Here is a 24912-nt window from a genome sequence, read left to right as displayed (position 1 = left end):
TTTTGATAATTTAATAATTTTCAGACTTCTCTTTATTATTTCGAAATAACAATATTTTTGTTATATTTATGGCCAACTTTTGGAACTGCAGACAGGCCATAGAAAACTCATATTTACAAATCAACTAATTATTCTAACAATTAAGTACTTAAAATTGACATAACTTTGCAAAATAACAACAAAAAAGGCAATAATGAGCCACCTTAAATACTCACAGGGGAAATCCCTTCACTGCGACAGCCCTATGGATAACTCATACTTACGAAGGGACTGCCATAAAGCCTATTATATTAAGAGTTCAGGTTAAATACAATGGGTAGTACATACAGCACAGTACTTTAAGCAGTTACTTTTATTATTACTTTATTATTATTATTATTATTATTATTATCATGTACTGTAGTATTATTTTTACAACTTACCAACTTATAGAGAAACTTAAGGAATGGATCTTGTTCATAACCTGGTGACTGCCTCTAAAGTAAAGACTCGGGGCAGAAGAATAATCAGTCTGATATATATTTCTGTTTTTCATTGTGATTACTTATCTCTGATCCTGTGAGATTAGTCAAAGCAGGCTCAGTGCATATTTTCAGCCAACCGAACATTCAGAGACCAACACTGCCCAGTATTATCACTGCCCTGTTACCAGGCTGTCTGTTCTTAGTGATCTTCAATCGCAAAATCACCTCTTAGAGATGAGCCACATACTGTATCTCCCCAGCTTAGCCCGTGCCTCTTTCTGTACCTCTCCCTTACACATAATGAGCAGGTGAGAGAGGTATTCTGGTTAAGCTGGTGTTGTACTTCTTTTTCTTTATGTTTTTATGAGTATGTTATGTACTCTTAAAGTGATGCTGTACCTCTCCCTGTTGGTAATGGTATATGAGCAGGTTGTGTACTGTTAAAGTGACACTGTACTTTTCCTGTTTGTTACTTGTTTTATGAGAATGTTATGTACTCTTAAAGTGATGCTGTACCTCTCCCTGTTGGTAATGGTATATGAGCAGGTTGTGTACTGTTAAAGTGACACTGTACTTGTGCCTTTTGTTACTTGTTTTATGAGTATGTTATGTACTCTTAAAGTGATACTGTACCTCTCCCTGTTAGACATCGGCTTCATGAGCATGTGAGAGCTGAACTTCCCACTCTCGCTGGCCTCTTCCTCCTGTCAGTCAAAGAGGGAGTTTAAGCATCAAATCATAATTAAATTTAAAATAATTAGGCATAAAATAGGGATTATAATTATAATAGGCCTCTGTCTCATAGTGTGGGTTTAATTTGTAAGGGACCAATTGCAGATCACTCAGCTCATGAGCATCCTAATTCTTACACAGGGTGATTTATGGCATCCTGACTCGATAGTAAAACAGTTTGCGATTCATACAGTGGTGTTTCAGTCTTGAGTGTGGTCCCTCCCAAGGTTTCTTCCTTCGAGGGAGTATTTCCTTGCCACTGCTGCCTCTGGCTTGCTTAGGGGGGGCTTTGGGCAGGGATAATGTTGTGAAAATGCGCTATACCAGTAAAACTGAATTGAAATTGAACTGAGTATCCCTTAGGGGTTCAGGCTGAAGATGCCTATCATTCTTTTAGCAGCATCTGATCATTCACTTATAGGCCCAGATCCCAAGACCAGCTAGTGACATTGCATATATAAACATTTATACAGAGGTCATGTGACAAAGTGACAAACAGGCCTTTATGTTTCAGACCCCTGGTACACTGCCGCTTAGGCTACACGGGGGGAAGCTGCAGCATTACAGACAGCTCAGTTGGGGGTGTTCCACTTCTCCATGGCAGCAAGCTGCTGGCTCACTAGGTTGGCAAGGCAACGGCACTCTGTTGCTATGGAGACAGCACAGCTTTAGGGCCCGTATAATGCCAATACGTCAACTGGAAAATTCGGACTTTCCTTTGATTCCAGATTCCAAAAATAGCACGGAATTTCACAGAATCTGTCTTCTAAGCCTAAAATGGTGTGCCCCATCAAAGCTCAGTGGCTTGCGAACTGCCTTACTGTCTGCAGTTTGTCTGACAGGGGGAGGGACAGCTGGTGGAGTGTGAGTGTGGAACAAACCCAACATGCCACGCCGGCCTGAGCCTCTCTCTTCCTCACCCGCTTCTTTAGCTGCTGTTTCGGCTTCCTCTTCTCTTTGAGGGTCAACCCCCTTCCTGTCTTGCCTGGCAGGGCGCTGACCCGCTGGCTCTTGCCCCCAATAATGCCCCGGCAATGTTCCGAGCCACACCGGCACACTTGCTGCATAGGAAGTGTGGGGGGGAGAGAGAGAGAGAGAGAGAGATAAGGGCACTAAGAATCTGTGTATGAAACATATTAACCACATTTTATCATGATCTAGCAGGTACGGGGGCCACCTTCACAGCTATATATACTAAATGTCACACCTTATCTGCAGCCATACCACCTGCAGTTCAGACTAGGTAATCCACCTGAAGCTAAGTAGGTTTGGGCCTGGCCTGTACTTGGATTGGAGACCAAATAGGAAAAGCTTTGGTGCTGCTGGAAGATGTGTTGGTGTGGGAAAGTTGGTTAGCCCATCCTGTGTAGACCCACCCCAGTGTCATTCTTCGCGTGAGATGTAAAGCCAATGCCTAGACTCCCTGAGATCCTAAAATATCCTTGGCCATCTTTGGAAAGAGTACTGGTGGTACCCCAATACCCAGGGTAAAACTGTCTACTGTAGCCCTTTCAAATTTGGCCTCCTAATCATCGCCTATATTTAACTGGTAAAAATGACCTCCTGCGCCTTAACTACTGCGTTGTGAGCATATTGGCACAGAAAGGCTGCCGTTGCATCATCCAGGTGGGTGCTACACGGTGAAGGTGGTAGTTGAAATGGTTCTCCACTGGTTCTATAAAGATGCAATATGATGCATATTGATGCAACTTTCATTCATAAATAACCATGTTTTACATGACTGACCCTGTCCTATTGGCTGGATGATGGATGGGAGACAGAGAATACCTCATAATGAATTTAAAGAAATGCATGATGTTCCCAAGGATTAGAGATAGGAGGGCAGAGGTTTGCACAGGAGTTTCACCTGATCCTCCGTGTTGAAGGAGTGGAAGTTGTAGTCGTAGGTGAGCTCCGTGCCGCTGCTCATATCCTTCAGGGCGAAGAGGCCGATCCGGTAGACCCCATTGACCGACCTGTAGAGGGCAGGCCAGTCAAGTGAGAGTCACTCTCATTAAACTCAAAGGGTGCTTTCACTTTGCAATGAAAAAAATGAGGCCCCTGGATTTCTAGAAGCCTTTCTGCCAGTACATGAATTCATATAAATCCTTCAGTACAACTCTGTGTCAGTCTACAGGGACAATATGCCTCAACAGTGAACAAGGTCAAAGGGAACTAATCGTGTTTTGGAAGGTTCCCATGGCTGGCAGAGTGATTTCATCTCTGGGTCTGTGAGCTTCTATGACACTGTCTGACCCTGCTTTCTTAAAAATGTATGTTGCTTTGGACAAAAGCAGCTGCTAAATGAAGAAATGTAAATGTTTCCAAAGTGCACATCCCATACAAAATTGGAATAACAGGCATTCCAGATGGGTGGTGCTGATTAATCAAGCCTGGCCCTGAACTTTGAGCCCTGTTGCTGAGACCATGCTCAGAAAGCAGATGGATCCATATCATGTCCCAGGCCATGCTCCCCCAGGCTCCGCCTCCTTACCACTTCTGCATCTCGCAGTTGGGCTCACAGCTGTGGTTGATGAATCGAGCCTCATTGCCCATACGGTAGCTGTCGATCACCATACCACTGTCCAGGTTCAGGCAATAGTGGTCGTTATGTGACGAGTACTGTTCTATCATGCGGTTCCTGTGGTCCAGAAGACAAGCACAGCTGGTTAAACTTCAGGATGTTCTTAATGGATTTACCAAGGGGGGTGGCTAAGCTCACTTGCTCATTCAGCTAGGCTCTCACCTGAACTCCTGCTCGCTGACCACCTCACCCAGGTACTCGATGATGAACTGGCCGGACCGCAGCGGCTCCTTGGTGCGGATGCCCCAGCCCTTGCCCTCGGCGCGAAAGCGCTCCAGGCACTGCACCCATTCGTGCCGCTGGACGCGCTGATTTTCGCAGTGCTCTTCACAAGGGCATGTACTTGGGGAGCACTCTGCAAATATCATCCTGAGAGATTGGGGGTGGGGACGTGGAGGTGGAGAAATAGCAGGAAGACTAAACGGTCGTAGAGCATCATGCAGGGACATAAACCGGACGGTTCATATAGCAATTATTTAATATGATGTGTGCTTACACAAGGTCAAAGGTCAGATACAGACTACAAAAGAAGCTGTTGAAAGGGCAACATTGTATTCCCAAGACAGCCATGTAACCGTTATAAAAAAATTAAAATCAGAAATTTGATGCAAGTAAGTATTTGTTTTGTACTGTATTTGTTACAGTATAGATTAATTTTCTAAATGTGCACCTTAATGGATATGTATTTTATTTTTATTTCCTTGAGAGAATATTTAGATTTACTTCTAAGTCATTTTAGCTTTTTATTAGTAGGTTGCATCAGTATTCACATTTTATTTAAGAAAGACAGTTATACTGTTTGGCAAACCACTTTTTAATAACGAAAAAAAGCAATTTATGTTTTGTTTCTTTTACCTCCACTGTACCGAAACATTACATCAAAATCAAGGTATATACCGAACCATGATTTTTGCATACCATTACATCCCTAGTGTTTACCTGTTCAGGTGAGGAGGGTATGGCTGTGTTTACCTGATCAAGTGAGGAGGGTATGGCTGTGTTTACCTGATCAAGTGAGGAGGGTATGGCTGTGTTTACCTGATCAGGTGAGGAGGGTATAGCTGTGTTTACCTGATCACGTGAGGAGGGTATGGCTGTGTTTACCTGATCAGGTGAGGAGGGTATGGCTGTGTTTACCTGATCAAGTGAGGAGGGTATGGCTGTGTTTACCTGTTCAGGTGAGGAGGGTATAGCTGTGTTTACCTCTTCAGGTGAGGAGGGTATGGCTGTGTTTACCTGATCAGGTGAGGAGGGTATGGCTGTGTTTACCTGTTCAGGTGAGGAGGGTATGGCTGTTTTTACCTGTTCAGGTGAGGAGGGTATGGCTGTGTTTACCTGTTCAGGTGAGGAAGGTATGGCTGTGTTTACCTGTTCAGGTGAGGAGGGTACAGCTGTGTTTACCTGATCAGGTGAGGAGGGTATGGCTGTGTTTACCTGTTCAGGTGAGGAGGGTATAGCTGTGTTTACCTGATCAGGTGAGGAGGGTATGGCTGTGTTTACCTGATCAGGTGAGGAGGGTATAGCTGAGTTTACCTGATCAGGTGAGGAGGGTATGGCTGTGTTTACCTGTTCAGGTGAGGAGGGTATGGCTGTTTTTACCTGTTCAGGTGAGGAGGGTATGGCTGTGTTTACCTGTTCAGGTGAGGAAGGTATGGCTGTGTTTACCTGTTCAGGTGAGGAGGGTACAGCTGTGTTTACCTGATCAGGTGAGGAGGGTATGGCTGTGTTTACCTGTTCAGGTGAGGAGGGTATAGCTGTGTTTACCTCTTCAGGTGAGGAGGGTATGGCTGTGTTTACCTGTTCAGGTGAGGAGGGTATGGTGTTTAAGAGGGTATGGTGCTCACCTGTTCAGGCAGTCTTCTGTACAGCCCTTTTCACTGGGGTCCTGGGGCAGCTTGCAGTTACAGGTAGTGGCTTCATACCCAGATAGCGGCTTCACATCCACATACACATCTGCAGGTAAGACACACACACATGAATGCAACAGATGGTGTTTGGACAACATGGTGTTGGGGGAGCAGGTTTAGTACTCACTGGAGCGGATCTTCTTGTACAGTGGAACATCAGGCTTCTTATACAGCTGGAAGAGACATGGACACAATGACACCGTCGCCTACATATGATGACGATGATGCTAGCTGCCGTTCCCCAGGCCTCAAAGGCAGGAGTCAGACACTCCACCCCAGTCCCATACCTGATCATGCTTCCACAACCACAGGATGTCATAAGGCAGCTGGAAGTCCCTCCGTTTCAGTCTCAGGTGTTTCCCTACCAGACACATTAAAAGACTTCGTCAGATGAAGCTGTGAGCAGCTCCTTTCAGCTAGGTTTGGCTATGACCATGACAGGCAAGAAGACAACGCGTCTCCTGTCACCCTTTCCTACAAAGCTTAAAACGTCTGTTTGCAATCCATGCATAAAAATAAAACTATGTGAATTCAGATCTGATGGTAAAACATCCCGCCTGCAGGACTTGTTCCTTTTCCTCATAATGACAGACAACAGGTTGACAGACAGGCAGAAAGACTGACTGAAAAAAAGATACTCAGAGCCTAAAGCGGACAGACACACACATAGACTGATAAAAGGCAGGCTGAAATTCATACAGAAAAGATACGTCAAGTGACAAAAAAATAAAGCATATTAACAAAGACATGAAATCACTTTTTCAGCTAAACAAGCATTCTGATAAGACAGACAGACAGACAAGTAGCAGAAAAGCAGTGACATACCAATACAAACACAAAGAAAGCCACAGACTGACAGAGAGAGACAGGGAAAAGGAGACTGACCGACGTGGATAGGCGCTGGGAGGAGGCCGTATGGATGCTCCTCAGGTATATACACGAGTCTTTCCTTCTTTAGCTGCAGGATCTGGCTGCGGGGGCTGGGGGGGGCAGGGAGAATAAGAGGCAAGGTTCAGCTGTGTGGAGAGGGATCGGGGAGGAGCAAACAAAGACATCTACAGGGATTTCTGCTAGCAGGCCACATCAGATCATTCAATCAGGAATGTCTGCTAACAGACCACATCAAACCATTCAATCAGGGATGTCTGCTAACAGACCACATCAAACCATACAATCAGGGATGTCTGCTAGCAGGCCCCATCAGATCATACAATCAGGGATGTTTCCTAGCAGGCCACATCAGATCATACAATCAGGGATGTCTGCTAGCAGGCCACATCAGATCATATAATCAGGGATGTCTGCTAGCAGGCCACATCAGACCATTCAATCAGGGATGTCTGCTAACAGGCCACACCAGACCATACAATCAGGGATGTCTGCTAGCAGGCCACATCAGATCATACAATCAGGGATGTCTGCTAGCAGGCCACATCAGACCATTCAATCAGGGATGTCTGCTAACAGGCCACACCAGACCATACAATCAGGGATGTTGGCTAGCAGGCCACATTAGACCATACAATCAGGGATGTCTGCTAGCAGGCCACATCAGACCATACAATCAGGGATGTCTGCTAGCTGGCCACATCAAACCATACAATCAGGGATTTTTGCTAGCAGGCCACACCAGATGATACAATCAGGGATGTCTGCTAGCAGGCCACACAAGATCATACAATCAGGGATGTCTGCTAGCAGGCCACACAAGATCATACAATCAGGGATGTCTGCTAGCTGGCCACATCAGACCATTCAATTAGGGATGTCTGCTAACAGGCCACATCAAACCATACAATCAGGGATGTCTGCTAGCTGGCCACATCAGACCATACAATCAGGGATGTCTGCTAGCAGGCCACACAAGATCATACAATCAGGGATGTCTGCTAGCAGGCCACATCAGACCATTCAATCAGGGATGTCTGCTAGCAGGCCACATCAGACCATTCAATCAGGGATGTCTGCTAACAGGCCACATCAGACCATACAATCAGGGATGTCTGCTAACAGGCCACATCAGACCATACAATCATGGATGTCTGTTAGCTGGCCACATCAAACCATACAATCAGGGATGTCTGCTAACAGGCCACATCAAACCATACAATCAGGGATGTCTGCTAGCTGGCCACATCATACCATACAATCAGGGATGTCTGCTAGCAGGCCACACAAGATCATACAATCAGGGATGTCTGCTAACAGGCCACATCAGACCATACAATCAGGGATGTCTGCTAGCAGGCCACATCAGATCATACAATCAGGGATGTTTGCTAGCAGGCCACACCAGATCATACAATTAGGGATGTCTGCTAACAGGCCACATCAAACCATACAATCAGGGATGTCTGCTAGCAGGCCACATCAAACCATTCAATCAGGGATGTCTGCTAGCTGGCCTCATCAGAACATACAATCAGGGATGTCTGCTAGCTGGCCACATTAAACCATACAATCAGGGATGTCTGCTAGCTGGCCACATCAAACCATACAATCAGGGATGTCTGCTAGCTGGCCACATCAGAACAAACAATCAAGGGATGTCTGCTAGCAGGCCACATCAAACCATTCAATCAGGGATGTCTGCTAGCTGGCCTCATCAGAACATACAATCAGGGATGTCTGCTAGCTGGCCACATTAAACCATACAATCAGGGATGTCTGCTAGCTGGCCACATCAAACCATACAATCAGGGATGTCTGCTAGCTGGCCACATCAGAACAAACAATCAGGGATGTCTGCTAGCAGGCCACATCAGACCATACAATCAGGGATGTTTGCTAGCAGGCCACATCAGACCATACAATCAGGGATGTCTGCTAGCAGGCCACACCAGACCATAAAATCAGGGATGCCTGCTCACACGCCTCATCAGACCTTCAAGCAGGGATGTCTGAGAGCAGGCACCCAAACTCACTCAGCGTTTTTGTAGACATCCGAAAAGAGCCCCGCCTTCTGAAATTTCTTTTTGGGTGGCCTGGGTGCCCTCTTTTCCCGTTGACTGGGCAGGGTTGTGGGCGGGGCCTGCTTGAGTGCCGGCAGATCTGTGCTTTCTGAGGAGGCACAGCCTTGGAGACTGGTGCCCAGAGCTCTGAGAGGGATGGAAACATGCTCAGTCTCCAAAGAGGTTCCTGATGTACACTCCGGAGTGACCACGGTGCTTGTGATACTTCTCTGAAAGTCAGCAGTTTTAATTATATGTAAATTCTGCTATTAAATCCTTGTCTTACGCTATACTTAAATTATGCAAATGACTGTATTTCTGTTTTAAACATCTTGGTCTATCAACTAAACCAGATCTATAAGGTATAAACATTATGGCTAGTAGACCCAGAACATTTTCTTGGAAATCGGTGTAATTTGAATCCAAAAAAGAAAGTGAGATGCTGTGAAATATTTTAATGGTTCACAAAATATCCAAGGTTTGATGGTGAGAGAATGTTTAAAAATGACAATATAGATAAAACAGTGCAGTTTTCCATTACAAGGGCACAAAGCAGTAAAGTGATGTGCAAGATGCGTGTCAGAATGGAGTCCCTGAGGTGGCTCTTACCTGTGCAAGTGTTGCACCTCCTCCTGGGGGGGCCACCCTTCTGCAGAGCCCTTCTCAGACGATTCACCCCTCTGCTCAGAGTCCCCCTCTTGCTCAGGTGGTTCATCCTCCTGCTGCTCCTCACCCTCTCCCTCATCTTCATCTCTGTCTCTTCCTGAACGTTTCCTCTTTTGACCTTTTCCACGCTGGCCCTGCACCACCGCCTCTATCACATTTGAGACAGTGTCGTCTGCAGCTTGCCCGGCCACCCCGAGGCCAGGTAGAGGGGTCACAGACTCTGGTGGCTGGCAAGGCAGGGGGTGCTTCCTGGGGCGCCCTGGGCGCCGCTTCTTCACCATGTTGTTGCCAGTGCGCGCCTGTCGTTGCAGCTTCTTGGCCCGGAGGATTTTGTTGACATGGGTCAGGCTGCGCTTGGTGGAGAGGATGCTGTCGCTGGCCAGGCCGGGGGACCGGGGGTAGGGGTACAACGAGGTTGGCAGCTGGTTTGGGTGTGGAGATGAGGTGATGGACTCTCCACCACTAATACGACCCGTCCCATGAAAAGCAGGGTCAGAGTAAGCCGGCTGGGGGGAGTGCAGAGAGGGGCTCGCTTGCCGACTTCCACTGCTCCCCCTCTCATGACTCGACGGCCTCCCAGGGCCATGGCCCTCTCCACTGCTGGGCACTTCAGAGGTGCAGCAGGGATGACAGGCAGAGCAGCATGCGGGGGAGGGGGCACACAGCTGGCTCACTGGGGGACTAGTGCTGCAACAGGTGTGCAATACCCCTCCTGGACATTCAGGGGTAGTAGAGTGACACCCACAGGTTTGGCCACCTGGCACAGATTCTGCAGAGGGACAAAGGAAAACCCAGAACATTCAGCTGATTACATCATCATCACAAGGAAAGCCCCGAATGACTCATATTAATGAGTCACAAATGGCTAGACTAATAACTAATAATATCTTACATATTTCATCATTATATAGAAGCTGAAATTCAGTTGTTTTTTAGACTTAATTCAAAAATAATTTCTCTCTAGAGAGCAAAGGCAGATAAGTGAGTGTGCCAGAACACACCAGAACACTGTACACAAGGGTCACATGTTAGTGTGTTATGAGGTTTATACAGCTGTCAGAGCACTGGAATCTGATTTTAAAGGGAGCATCCTTAAACCCTAGATTAAACAACGTCCATGTTAAGATGTGGTTCACTGTCATTTAATAGCAAGATCACTACAATCACCTGAGACTGTCAGCAGTGAATGGGAAGGCATGAGCAAAATAACATTACACTGAAAGACAAGTCTAAGGGTACCTAAGGCAGCAAAATATTTTACCAAAAGGTAAAATACAAAGGCAAACACAGCTAAACCACGATGCACACAAGTAGTGCTGGACCACCCACAGTTCAGAATGTTCATAGTTATCACTAGTGATGTGGATGAGACCAGCAAAATGTAGTCTGATTCAAGACCAAGACTTTGATGGGGGCGAGACTAAGACCAAGACCAAGACCTTAAGACCAAGACCTTAAAGCCAACATGCCAGGCCAGACCTGGGGTAACGCTGCAGAGCAAATCTTAAGTCACATTAATGTTGAATGAATGTTATATTAAAAAATATGAATTTTACTGAAACTACCCATTACTGCTGGACGATTTATCGATTTCAAATCGAAATTTTGATTTGAAACAACGCGATTATCAAATCGCAGAGGCTGTGATTTAAATTACACAGCACATTGGACCCAGGGTTTAAAACTATTGCAAGAATAGTTCTACAAATTCATGCCGTGCTTCCTTGTGTGACAGTCACTTTCACCAATCACAAGCGTTGTGCTTCCCGTGTGCCAGTCATGCTCACCAATCAGATGTGGCCCAAGAATACTGCGTATAGACCCACAAACAGCAAAGAAGTGAAACCCAAGAAAAATGTTGCATTTGTGGTGTGGAAAAAATACTGATTCGGCTACTGAGCTATAAGTGAATAATCTTCCTATTTCATGGTCCGAGATTATTTCAGAAAAGTCCTGTCATCAATAGAACCGGCAACCTCCTTTTAAACACCAGCAGCGACATACCTCAGCATATCATACATTTTGTTTTTGTTAATGGGCAATGGTATTTGCATACCGCTTCAAAACACCAATGAGACAGACAGTAATTCTCACAACAGTGGAGTAGGTGACCCCCAAAAAAGCTGTAAAACCCATAATACAGTCGTGTTTATGTCATATGTTTTTGTGCTTATTAATTTAACTATTTCCAAAGACTAACCTCGTGAAATTAAAGCCTTGATTTAACAAAAATATTAAAAGAATAGATTGCTTTAATCACTATTACATTTGGGTATGGGCACGCGGTTATATTATTTAGAAAAGATACAAAAAGAGACACATATAATGTTTATTCATTTGTTTTGTATTTGTCCGAGTAACAATTAAAGCAAAGGAATGATAAGCTGCTTCAATCGAAAACTGCATTTTACTTCTCATTTGAAATAAAATGCAGGGTTGCTGCATGGAATGAGATTTTCTGTTCTCTGTTCTGCACACACATTTACATGTATGTATAAGTTTTATTACCTTGTAAATAGTCTGTAGGGTTTGCAAACTGCCCTAATGTTTTTCATGCAGCTAATTTTAAGTTCAGAATGGAATACAACCCTGCAACACGTACATTTTTTCTGTTTCACCTGAATTGATTTGTATAGAAAATAACCATATAACAGTTCATAAAAAGCGGAAACTTCGACCAACATGACATCACCTATAAACTACTTCTATTTATTTATGGTTAACTGACAGGAAGCAGCGAGTAGTTATTAGAGACACAATGTCACAGTGGGCCTGCGTTCATAGTGGGGTACTGCAAGGTTCAATTTTAGGACCACTATTGTTCCTAATTTACATTAATAATATTGACACCAATACATACAGTAAACTGGTTAAATTTGAAGACGACAGCAAGGTGGGGGGGGGGGGGGGGAGGTAGCAGATACTGATCTAGCAGCGGAGAGGCTACAACGGGACCTGGATTTAATTAGTGACTGGGCTGATACCGGGCAGATGAAATTCAACATAGATAAATGTAAGGTAATTCATGCAGGGAGCAGAAATATAAAGTACAGATATTTTATGGGTTCCACTGAAATAAAGGTAGCTGATTACAAGAAAGACCTTCGTGTGTATGTTGATGCTTCCATGTCCCACTCTCGCCAGTGTGGGGAAGCAATAAAAAAGGTCAATAGAATGTTGGGTTACATCTCTAGGTGTGTGTAGTTTAAGACAAGGGAAGTGATGCTACGATTATATAATTCTTAGGTAAGACCCCTGCTAGAATATTGTGTGCAGGTTTGATCACCATACCTTAAGAAGGACATTGCCTTGGAAACGGTGCAACATAGGGCTATGAGAATAATTCCTGGTCTTAGAGGAATGTCTTATGAAGAGAGATTAGCTGAGCTGAATCTGTTTAGCCTTGAGCAAAAGAGATTAAGGGGGGACATGATCCAGGTATATAAGATTCTAACAGGTCTGGATGCTGTTCAGCCAAATGGCCATAAGTAGAAATTAGCGGGAGAACATTTTAAAATGGTTTTGAGGAAGCACTTCTTTACACAGCGTGTAGTATGGAATAGTCTTCCTGCTAGTGTAGCGCAAGCTAAAACCCTGGGTTCCTTTAAATCACAGCTAGGGGGAAGCAGCGTGTGGCTCAGTGGGCTAAGCCTGTGTTCCTGTAATCAGAAGGTCGCAGGTTCAAACCCCGCCTCAGACTGTGGGTCCTTGAGCAAGGCCCTTAACTCCCAGCTCCCTGGGCGCCGCTACAGGTGACAGCCCTTCGCAGACAACATCCTCTATGAAAAAAGAGCAAGAGCAAGTATGAAAAAAGAGCAAGGGAGGCATAAAGACAATTTCCCTACGGGGACAATAAAAGTATCGATTATTATTATTAGATAAGATTGTAACAACTCTGAGCTATTAGTTAAGTTCTCCCCAAACAAGCTTGATGGGCCAAATGCCCTCCTCTCATTTGTAAATTTCTCATGCTTTTATTTGACATTTTATAAAATGCATACTACATTTAAAAATTTCCAGCTTTATGGTTTAGGACTGAACAGTCACTCTGTTATGAACACTACAGCGCTGTTACTAACATTAATAACACATTAGCGCAAACAAAGTGGCTGCAGACACCGAAGTAGATCTTGCTTGTTCACTGGTGTGGGGAAAGGGAGTTCTAGTGTTATTAGGGGGGTAATCAGCGTTACCTGCAAGATCACTATTGTTTCTCTTTTTTCTGCAAATTTTTTCATTATTACTTTAACTTAACACACCACATCTTTAAATTCTCATCCTTGCATTAGAATATGGACCAGTAAATATTTTGATGGTATCTCATGTGGTAATGCTGCATCATATGTTTAAAATTTACTACATATTGAATATTGAACTGAAACTTGACATAAAAAATTACATCACAAATCAAATCGTAATCACAATGTCTGTCAGAAAAATCGCAATTAGATATTTTCCCCAAATCTTTCAGTCCTACTAACCATACACTATGTACTTCTAGTATGCAAAGCAGGGTTATTATGGCTAACAAACATTTTTTTGTAAACTGAAATAAAAAATATAATAAATAAATAAACAATCTAAATGGAAACTATATTGTTTTCAGAACTAACTGAAATAAAATAACAAATTTAACTTTCCAGTACTATTTTTAAATACTATTTCACTAAACTAATAAATTGTTTATCTTTGGGCCTCTTTCATGCAATGCAGTTGAATCGTCATGCCCGGCTCATCCAATCCTCGTGTGTGCCACACCCCCTGATTATCCACGTGTGCTTCTCTGATCTTGCCCAGCTGTTGCCGATTATTTTCGCCCAGTCTTCTCTATTTCAGTCCATGTCTTGCCTTGGTTTTTGTCCGTCATTGATGTTAGTCGATGTCCGATGTTCCTCGCTGTTTCCCTGGCTTTCCCTTTAATAAATCCCCAGTTTACCCCGTATTTCGCCTGCCTGCTTCTTCCTGCCCACTTACCCGCTTAACCGCGCAATCCTAACACCATCTATCCATGGAAAAAAAATTACCAAAACTTAAACTGAAACTAAATCATATAGAAAACTAAATAGATATACATATCCATTCATCCATTTTCTGCAACCATTAGTCCTATTCACGGTCATGTGGGGGTCAGAGCCTATCCTGAAGGCTAAGGGTGCAAGGCAGGGCACATCCCAGGGCACAACCTAGGGTGGGGTGCCAACCCATTGCAGGGCACAATTTGGTAACTCGAATTAACTTCACAGTGTTTTTGAACTGTAATGGGTGGGAGGGACCGGAGGACCCTGAGATGGGAAGAATATGTAAACTCCACACACATGGAGCCATGGTGGAGACTCGAACCGTGATCCCAGAGATGTAGATGAGGGAAAAAAATCGATTCAGTTATATATCGCGATTCTTTTGTGCAGCAATTCATGTATCGCTACACTAACCCCATATATGTTTGGATTCAAGGTGGAGAAACATTGCAGTTCCTTTATAATCCTACAGGTGGCACACTCTAAACTATTCCTATATGGACAGGCAGTATAGCATCCCATGCAGTAGGAGCCAATTATTTTCTAAATTTGTTTAGCAATAACAGGAATAGCAGATGACATAGTAGAAATTTGTGCTGCTCCTCCAGTTTAAATCCAATCTATGGAGGAACTTTGGCTTTCAAAACTTAAAAGGTAAAGAGGAGTTTGACATGAGACATGCTATATGCAAACTTTGTCCTGCAAAAGATAAGTATTTTCGTAATACGATGAACATATACGCACATATTGTATCCTGATAGAGACAAGGTAGCGGAGAAGCATAAAAGCTTAGTGTAGTTTATGCCATAACAGCAGCAAATGTAGCTTTTTGTTAACTTCTAATTTTAAATAAAAATTTATACTGCTGTATTTGAAGTTGTTTTGCATTGTTTAAATGCTGCCTTTGGTTGTTTGAGGAAAACATAAACTAAACTGGATTTCATATGAAAATTGAAAATAATCCATCCATCCATTATCTCCCGCTTATGCAAGGTCAGGTCGCAGAGGCAGCAGTCTCAGCAGAGAAACCCAGACTTCCCTGTCCCTGGCCACTTCATCCAGCTCCTCTGGGGGAATCCCAAGGCGTTCCCAGGCCAGCCAGAGAGACATAGTCCCTCCAGCGTGTCCTGGGTCTTCCCCGGGGCCTCCTCCCAGTGGGACGTGCCCAGAACACCTCACGTGGGAGGTGTCCAGGAGGCTTCCTAAGCAGATGCCCGAGCCACCTCATCTGGCTCTTCTCAATGCGGAGGAGCAGCGGCTCTAATTTGAGTCCTTCCCGAATGACCGAGTTCCTCACCCTATCTCTAAGGGAGAGCCCAGCCACCCTGCGGAGGAAACACATTTCGGCCACTTGCACTCGCGATCTCGTTCTTTTGGCCACTACCCATAGCTCATGATCACAGGCGAGGGTAGAAACGTAGATCGACTGGTAAATTCAGAGCTTTGCCTTTTGGCTCAGTTCCTTCTTCACCATGACAAACCGATGCATCGCCCGCATCACGCCTGTCGATCCCCCATTCAATCCTTCCTTCACTCGTGAACAAGACCACGAGATACTTAAACTCCTCCACTTGGGGGAGGACCCCCACCCCAACCCGGAGAGAGCATTCCACCCTTTTCCAGCTGAGAACCATGGTCTCGGAATTGGAGGTGCTGAATCTCATTCCAGCCGCTTCACACTCGGCTGTGAAGTGTCCCAGTGAGAGCTGAAGGTCATGGTCCGATGAAGCTAACAGAACCATATCATCTGCAAAAAGCAGAGACCTAATCCTGAGGTCACCAAACCGGACACCCTCAAAACCCTGGCTGCGCCTAGAAATTCTGTCCATAAAAGCTGTGAACAGAATCGGTGACAAGGGGCAGCCCTGACGAGGTCCAACCCTCAGAAACCATAAAGAGACTCATACAGTCCCTGTATGACCGGAAACGAGTCCAACTTATTGCCACCCATTCGGACCAAGCTCTGGCACCGGTCATACAGGGACTGAACAGCTCTTATTAGGAAGCCCGGCACCCCATACTTCCAGGGCACTCCCCACAGGACTACCTGAGGGACATGGTCGAATGTCTTCTCCAAGTCCAAACACATGTAGACTGGTTGGGCAAATTCCCATGAACCCTCCAAGACCCTGCTGAGAGTATAGAGCTGCTCCAAGGCGAAAACCACACTGCTTCTCCTGAATCGGAGGTTTGAGAATCCAACAGACTCTCCTCTGTAGAACCCCTAAATAGACCTTACTAGGGAGGCTGAGGAGTGCGATCCCTCTATAGTTGGAGCACACCCTTCGGTCCTCCTTCTTAAAGAGGGGGACCACCACCCCGGTCTGCCAGTCCAGAGGTACTGCCCCCGATGTCCATGTGATGCTGCAGATGCGCGTCAACCAGGACAGCCCCACAGCATCCAGAGCCTTAAGGAACTCCGGGCGGATCTCATCCACCCCCAGGACCTGGCCACTGAGGAGCTTTTAAACCACCTCAGCAACCTCCGCCCCAGAGATAGGGGAGTCCACCCCTAAGTCCCTAGACTCTGCTTCCTATTTGGAAGGCATGTCGGTGGGATTGAGGAGGTCTTCGAAGTACTCCCTCCACCGACCCAAGACATCCCGAGTTCAGGTCAGCAGCACCCCATCCCCACCATAAACAATGTTGATGCTGCACCGCTTTCCCACCCTGAGCTGCTGGATGGTGGACCAGAATCTCCTCAAAACCATCCAGAAGTCGTTTTGAAAATAATATATAAAACTAAATTTAGTCTGCAGGCACCTGGGAGTCTTTATACTCTGGTAGCAAGAAATCATATAAACGCTGGCATTCCCAGACTTCCTCAGCCAAGCTTTTTTTGATTCTGCTAGCTAGCAGAGAGGGTAGAAAAGATGTTTATATGCAATCTTTCGTCAAATCTTCTGACTATCTGCTATTTTCCCCCTAGCCAATGAATGATCTAGGCTCACTGAATCATTGAATGGACCATCCACATTGTTCCAATTTTCTAGTGGCAAGCACCCTAGAGTGTGGCCACCCTATGTGGTCTCCACGCCAGCTCATCACAAAAATTATGTCACCACAGCCGTGCACGTCCACACGAAGTATGACCCAGCTCTTAGCTGTCTTTCCCCCGACATGCCACCGTCTGTGAGCAGCAGACATTCACAAGCTTCACACTGGGCTACCAACGGGCAGCTTTACATTACACAGCATTATACAAGTACAGAGAAGCTGAACTGGAGAGAAATTACATAAACATAAAGCCTGTTCTTAAGTTATAACATTTACTTGCATTTGATTTTCAATAAGAACAAAAGAACAAACAGAAAGAACAATCTGTGATCAATGATTAGCTGTGACCTTGTTTGTTGTTTTGGTGGGTTGTACGTAAAAGGCTTTACTAGAAGGTCATAAGAACACTTTGCAAAGTGTTTCTTATTCACTGTTCAGTGGTAAAAATGCCAGTTACTGGACATTTAGTTTTAGCAATTAAAAGTTCAAAATCCTAACCCTAAAATGCATTTTTCATGGCCAGGGTAGCGCCCAATTCCATGCATCCAGGCATCACATTGTACAAATAAAAAGTGTCCCTAAATCAAGTGACAGAGATTTTCCGTAAGATTACTGCTATGTGTACTACATAAAAGAGATTCCTAATACTACAGATCAAATGTACATAAGCCACATCTTTACCTGCGTCTCGCCTCTCAGTCGATAAGTGTCGGTCTTTCCTGAGCACCCTGTGCAGTCCAGAAAAGGTTAGTGTGCTCCCTGCTCCACTCTTGCCATCTCCCCCACTCAAAGCAGTGCGACTCAGGGCAGAGAACAAGTTTGTATGCTGTGCAGGAGTGCACGGCTGCAGAGATTTTGGTCGACGCAAGGGCTCCTCTTCCTCACTGTCGGAGTCACCGGTGAGATTCAATGGCTGTCCCCCGGGGAAAGATTCCTGGTTGAACCTGGAGCTCCTAGACAAGTTAGTGCAATCAACATCAGAGCCACCATTCCTCTGCCATAGCTCCTGGTGATAGTGGCCCCTACCTCTTCCTCCAGTGGATAAACAAGAGGAGCTCAGGCAGGAAAGAGGACTTTCCTTATGCTTGTATCTTTCTGCTGCTGATGATGATGAGGAGGAGGAGGAAGGGGAATTAACTAAGGGTGTAGTTGCTAAACTATCATTGCTGGCAGAAGCATTGGAATCCTTGCCATACTGGTAGCACTGGCGAGACTGTGCAAATTCCCTGGCACTCGTACTATGCCTCCCCGTGCTTCCGGTGGTTCCATCACCTATGTCTACCATGGCATCTTCACCGCGCCAATCCCGATGCTTATGTCTTCGCTTATGTTTATGAAGCCAGCCACAGGAAAGTTCTGGGGGCACAGAAGAGTACAACATGGGGGACCGGCCCCCTCCCAAAAACTCCTGTCGCAGGAGTTTATGTTTCTTCTTGTGAAATTTAGTTTGGTTCAGCAGGAGGTGTGATGGGTGGTGGTGTATATATGGAGATGGAGGCGGGGGAGGGAATGATGCAGAATGGTGGGCTTGGTGTGGAGAAGCATGTGGATGTGGATAGAGAGCTGCTGCTGGAGAGTACCCTCTGTAATAACCCAATCCTAAAGAGGATGATGAATAGGGAACACTGTAGGAGGGGTGATAGAACCCAGCCCCAGAGAGAGGGAACCCCATCCCATGAACAAATGGTACCTCAGCCATAGCTTGACGCAGTTTTGGTGGACGACCTCGCTTCTTCTTGAGGTCAGGCTTACGGACATAGTGCAGAGTGTCACATGGATAAGCAGGGTGTGGAGAATAGAATCCACTGAAGTTTATTCTAAAAATGGTTGGGAGAAGATCTCTATGTACATAGTGATGAGATGGAAGACCTTTGCTGCCACTTCCTCCTCCATGACCTCCGATGCCTGTTCCTATATCTGAACCATTCTTTAACCCTACAGATGTGCTGCGGTGAACTATCCGAATCTCACTCAGTCTCACAACTATGTCCTCGAGTTCAGCCAAGAAATCTGGATCTTGTCTGCAAGACCTAAGCTGCAGGTATTTCTTCTTGCGTTTGCGTTTCTGTCTTTTCAGTTTGTCATGCCCCTGGCAGCTATGGGCCCGTCGCTTGCACTTGTGCCTGTGTTTCTCTTTATGACCAAGGGTCAATGCTGAGGAAGGTGGGGTCAAGTGAGTCCGACAGATGTCTGGAGAATCCCCATGGCTTAAGGAGGAGAAAGCAGTTGATGGATGGTCCAGCAACACTGAAGAACAATGTTTGCGTCTTTCTCTGGGATTTCCTTCAGCCACGATCCCAACCAATGACCCTATTGCTTCAGGCATGACAAGTCCTCCTGACATTCCCTGGGATATGCTTATGCTTCCCAGTCTACCAACTCCTCCCCCTTTCTCTCCCCGGTCAGAAGTGCTGTTGTTGTCTGTTCCTATGCCACTATCGCTGGGTACAGTCTCATCACTGTGAGACTCACTGACAGGTGAAGGTGTTGCTTCTTTTAGCTCACTCAGGTGTGCTGGAGACGCAGGTAGAAGGGGTGGGGTGGGAGAGAGCTTGTGATAAAGGTGCTGCTGCCGGTAATCATGATGGTAATAGCTCCGACACATGGGCTTTTTTAGAGAGGTGCTGGAGGAACCCAAGCTTGATAGGAGCCGACTGGAAGAGGTTGAAGATGAGGGTAATTGGGAGAGGGAATGGCGAACATAGCTACAAGATGTGTGTGATGAGAGGTGAACAGTACCTGAGCCCGCAAAGCCGATGTCACTACTGGGACTTTGCCCTCCACTGGATTGTGAGAGAGATGGTGAGGGAAACATATCAGAGGATGACATTTGTTGTTGAGGTTGTTGAGACTTCAACTGATGGTGCTGCAAAGGCAAAGCAGAAGTTGCAGGCAGTAAAGGTTCAGCAGGGAGAGAAGGGGCACTAACAGAAGTGTGAATTAATACTTTTGGCTTGCGTCCTCTCCTTTTTCCCATGTATATTGTCCCCTTCTTGCTAACATTAATTTGGGAACCTAATCTCCCTCCAAAAGAAGCTGCTAGGGATGATAAGGAGTGTGTGGCTGCCGTTACAGATCCAGTGACCCCTCCAGGGGTCACCGTAGAGGATTCCTCCTCCGATTCAGCCCCAGGACCCAGTAGAATCTGTTTGAGGAGGCGCTTTCGTTTCATGGACCTCATCTTATTAATTTTGCCAATGATTGTTCTCATTATATGCTGCCCACTGCTCCTCCTGCATAGGGAAGTCTCTGCTTCCATCCCCCGCCCCATTCCTCCTCTCTCCTCGGGAGCCAGAGTTGGGGGTTGAGGCTCTTGTGGCAGGGTTGGAGGCAAGCGCTTTGGCCGCCCACGTTTTCTGGGCATCACTTTTGGAGGGTTCAGGTCCACCTCTGGATGCAAAATGGGAGGATCCTGCTCCTCCTTGGACTTTAACAGAGAGTATACTTTGGAAGAGGGCATTTTAAGTGTGTGACCAGGGCGAGGAATATCCAGTCTAGGCATTTTTGACCTTGGTCGTCCTCTCTTTCTGGGTGGAGCAGTAAAGAGCTGGGAAATAGAAGGTGAAGTCCTGTTTGAATTAGGGGGCCGACCGACTGGCCTGGGTTTATGCGGCAGTGAGGAAAGGGATGTGGACGTATGCAAACTTGGTGGGTCCTGATCAGCAACACTAGTCTGCACCAACCTGTGGGTGCGATTCACAACCCGAGTCCAGCGTGGACGCCTGCCCTTCCGCTTCTTCAGGGGTTTGCAATCCTGCTCTGAGGGGGAGCCAGGAAACACACTGAGGGTATCCTCTGAACACAGGGATGGGCTGCTTGTAGCAGAAGAGTTCACAGGAAAGGCCATGGGTCTTGTGGATTCAGAAATGGTTGCTCCACTAGTGTTTTTGTCCCTGATTGGACTTTTAGGTTTGACAGGAGCTGCATTCTTTCTGTTTTCATGTCCAGAAGCTAATATCTCCCCAATGGTGCTACAATCATTTTTCTGAGCTCCCAAAGAAGAGGAACGTTTGCTCAAGAGTTGTAGCTGATACTCTCTGGATCCATCTCTGTCCTCTTCATCTGTTCTTGCATGATTTTCAGTTGCCTGCAAGGGACCACCTCGGGAAATGGTGCTGAAGATAGGAGTACTCCCTTGCCGATATTCTGCTGCACCTTCTCCTCTCCGATCTAATGAGAACGATAACAATGACGGGACAGGGGTGTGTCCCTGTGACTTATTGCTGTTGCTACTGCTACTCTGGCTGGTTTTTACAGCCATAACAGTGCTGTCACCATTAACACCTGTAGAACTACTTTCGTCATTTCCCACCCTTCCAAGCCCATTGGCTTCCATTTTCCGAGATGTTCCTGAAAACTTTTCCAAAATGCTGTCCTTGTGACGGGATAGGCGGCCTGGAGAGTGCAAGACGGGAGGTGGCAAGTGGAGTTGTTGGGAGTTACTCACAGGGGAAGACTTTCCTGCTCTGATTAGTGCAGAAGGATCTAACCATTGTGTGCCAGATGGCAGACTGTTAACAGCTGTGTTTGCAATGAGAGCAGTGGAGGAAGTGATTTTACAAACCTTAGTCTTACTGGACTTGGAGGGTGGGCAAGTGGCAATGAGCTGGGCCAATTTTTCAGTGACAGTGGGAGTTCCTCCATTTAACACAGCTTTCCCCTTGTCCCTGTCATTCTCATGGCTCAACTGGGGTTTTATGTGGGTCACTTCACTTTTAGAGTCAGGCATCTGCGAACTGGACGAGGAGGGTGCTGGAATCGAAGAGCTCAGGTGGGTCATTTGGAGAATAGGGCTTTTCTTCCCAGGGAAGGGGGGCTCAGAATCAGCAGCAGGACGGTGGAGATTCATGGGTCTCTCTGTACAGACGTCAGACTTCATCTCAAATTTGTGGGTGAGCTTCAGGGGACCCTGTTGAGGTAAGTAAACATTATAGTTGCTGTCATGGCAACAAGTATCATACATTGAGATGTATCTCATTCATCTAATATGGACCTGGGCCATATTCGCCCAGTAAAGCTATTTCTTTATTATAATGAAAACAGGGGTAAAGTTTTATGTTTAATTGCCATGAATAGTCACAAATACAACTGCAAATTCCATACTGGCGGCAGTGCTTATTTCTGTTGGAGCTCAGCTCCAGGACCTCTGGCTGAGAGCAGTCTGCGCTCCACCACCTCAAATGATACACACAATATACTGTATTAGCTGGAATATAAGACAACCCCAATCACATGACGACACCCCCCCACACACACGCACACACACTTCTTGGCAACTATATTCAGAAAAAAGTTTTTAAAATACCAAATCTTAGCTTTATTAAGAAAAATAATTGTATATCCCTAGAACATATAAGTTAACCAGCAACCACAACATATAAAGCAATCACAGCAACCACAGCAAACAGTAACAAACATTCGAGAAAAACAAATGTATTCGCAAAATAGCTGATGTTTCACACCAGGTTGATACAGCAAAATAATTAAAAGAAAATGCTGAAAAGAAAGAGTAATATGGACACTCCTCTACTTACGAACTTTCACACATACGAATGAAGAGGACTGTAAGTCCAAACTGTGTTCCTTGGGCTCCCGTTTCCTGTCCGCGACATCAATTTTTTTTCTGCATCCCAATTCCACCTAGCACGACTTCTGGCCGCTACTCCCGCCACGCAGCGTAGCATGTGTACTACCATCATTCTAGTTCTTTGTACTTGCGTATACCCTTAAAATTATGTTGAATAATGACCTGCAAAGTTATGAACGGCCGTTGGGAACATATCTCATTCGTAAGTAGAGGAGCGTCTGTATTTTGAATTTTTTTTGGCAAAGCAGCAAAGCCAATGGGAACCCAAGCAGAGCAGAAATGAACCAGAAACTCTGGCAGAAGAACAAGCAGAGGACAACTCAGAGAGGAATACTATTTATGGATGCTCATGCTAATGAGAAGGACCACAAAAAGGAGCAAGAAAAGTGCATATAAAAAGTTTGATGTACATAGGTTTCAATAGAAAATGTTGCATTGTCACATGCTTAAGTAATTAATAGGGCATTATCATTGTTAAAGACTAAGTTCTGTGTATGACATCATCATGGTGTTCATGCACTCTGGCACCTCATTAAGTACTGCATACTGGCACATAAAATTGAGTGTCTACCAAAAGATGGCTCCTGTTGTAGCTGTCTGGGAACGTGAAAATAATCATTTAAAAATGGCCTTGCTGACACGGTGAATCTCGTATCTGGGCCTCTATAGAGAAAAATTGCCCAGGCATTATCAAATAGGACCATACACTGATTAATAATATGTTATGCAGCTGCATCTTGTTTGCATCGTATTAGCTAAGATATGATAGGAGTAGGTTAAATGGATTTTGGATTATTAAAAAAGATTATTAAAATTGGATTATTAAAATCTTTTTGCAGCATTTTTTTTGTCTAAATGGACCTTTACATTATGGTACATTTTGGTAACCCATATTTATGTTAAAATTGCTAAGCTAATGAAGTAAATATATTCACAACATGTACTCTCAGTACTGCATCTGTGTTGAGTTGTCCCTCATCCAGCTTCACATGCAGTGATAGCATGCTGACCCACTTTGCAGATAACTAACCCCTCAGTCACCTAGAGCCACTAAACTTCCTTTCAACAAAATGATTTTGGATTATTGGAGGAAAGCTGAGCATCCAGGGAAAACCAGAAAACACCCAGAAGTAGGGCTGAACAACATATCGATTTCAAATCAAAATCACGATTTGAAACAACGTGATAAGGAAATCACAAAGATTGCAATTTAGGTAATGCATTTTTCAGCACGTCGGACCCAGGGTTTAAAACTATTTTCACAAATTCATATAGTTCTCCTTGTGTGACAGTCATTCTCAACAATTAGAAATGTCATGCTCCTAGCATGCTTGTCATGCTCACCAAACAGAAGTGACCCAAGGTGACTTTCTGTACTTCCACGAACAACAAGCACGTAAAATCCAAGGAAAAGATTATATTTGCAGTACGAAAAATATTGATTCCACTTCTAATCTAAAAGTGAATTACCTACTGATTTCATGGGCAGACACTGTTTACAGAAAGACCCTAATATTTATGTAGTGATTATTATGACAGAATTCTGTGGTTGTTTAAAATAGATTTGCACACTTGCAATTTAGTTTTGTACATCCATGCAGCAAAGTTTGTGTTTACAAAAAAGTTTTCCACACTTATGTTTTCAGAGTTACAGATTTGCAAACATTAATACAATTTTTCAGAAGCCACTTTACAACTACAAATTTGGATTTCACAAACAGGGAAGGAAACCCTGTATTTAGATTTATTCCTGTGTGTATAGAGCAGCATATTGATAGTCAGGCAAATCCAGTCAATAATATCCCAAAAAAATCAAACACTTTTTGACTGGCTGTCATGGTCTGAGGCGCACAGATCCCACCCACTTCATGCTCCATGTCTGGCAGTTACGGGTTTACAAAACTTTGGGTGCATGGCAAAGCTGCCAGAAATCCCAGCATTCTGATCACATTTAGTTTGTGCACGTGTAATCCCGATTCGTAGTTGTAATGTGGTTTCTGAAAATA

At 45.0% G+C, this 24912-nt stretch overlaps 1 protein-coding gene across 2 annotated transcripts in view; it reads right to left on the bottom strand.

Annotated features, from left to right (window-relative positions):
* Positions 1 to 24912, bottom strand: part of LOC125718935 (histone-lysine N-methyltransferase ASH1L-like) — a 58423-nt gene that overhangs the window by 23624 nt on the left and 9887 nt on the right. For both annotated transcript variants that reach the window (XM_048993242.1, XM_048993243.1), the window contains exons 3-14: positions 18001 to 22228; positions 9248 to 10073; positions 8612 to 8785; positions 6573 to 6667; positions 5975 to 6048; positions 5815 to 5860; positions 5625 to 5733; positions 3943 to 4149; positions 3691 to 3837; positions 3064 to 3172; positions 2117 to 2257; positions 1098 to 1168 (exon numbers count right to left, since the gene is read on the bottom strand). In XM_048993242.1, coding sequence (XP_048849199.1) covers positions 1098 to 1168; positions 2117 to 2257; positions 3064 to 3172; positions 3691 to 3837; positions 3943 to 4149; positions 5625 to 5733; positions 5815 to 5860; positions 5975 to 6048; positions 6573 to 6667; positions 8612 to 8785; positions 9248 to 10073; positions 18001 to 22228 — 6227 coding nt within the window. The remainder of the gene's footprint in view (positions 1 to 1097; positions 1169 to 2116; positions 2258 to 3063; positions 3173 to 3690; positions 3838 to 3942; positions 4150 to 5624; positions 5734 to 5814; positions 5861 to 5974; positions 6049 to 6572; positions 6668 to 8611; positions 8786 to 9247; positions 10074 to 18000; positions 22229 to 24912) is intronic.

This window comes from Brienomyrus brachyistius, chromosome 23 (genome assembly GCF_023856365.1).
Source record: "Brienomyrus brachyistius isolate T26 chromosome 23, BBRACH_0.4, whole genome shotgun sequence".
Classification (NCBI taxonomy): Eukaryota; Metazoa; Chordata; class Actinopteri; order Osteoglossiformes; family Mormyridae; genus Brienomyrus; species Brienomyrus brachyistius.
Note: the sequence above shows the minus strand (reverse complement) of the source record. Positions and strands in the feature narration are given on the sequence as shown.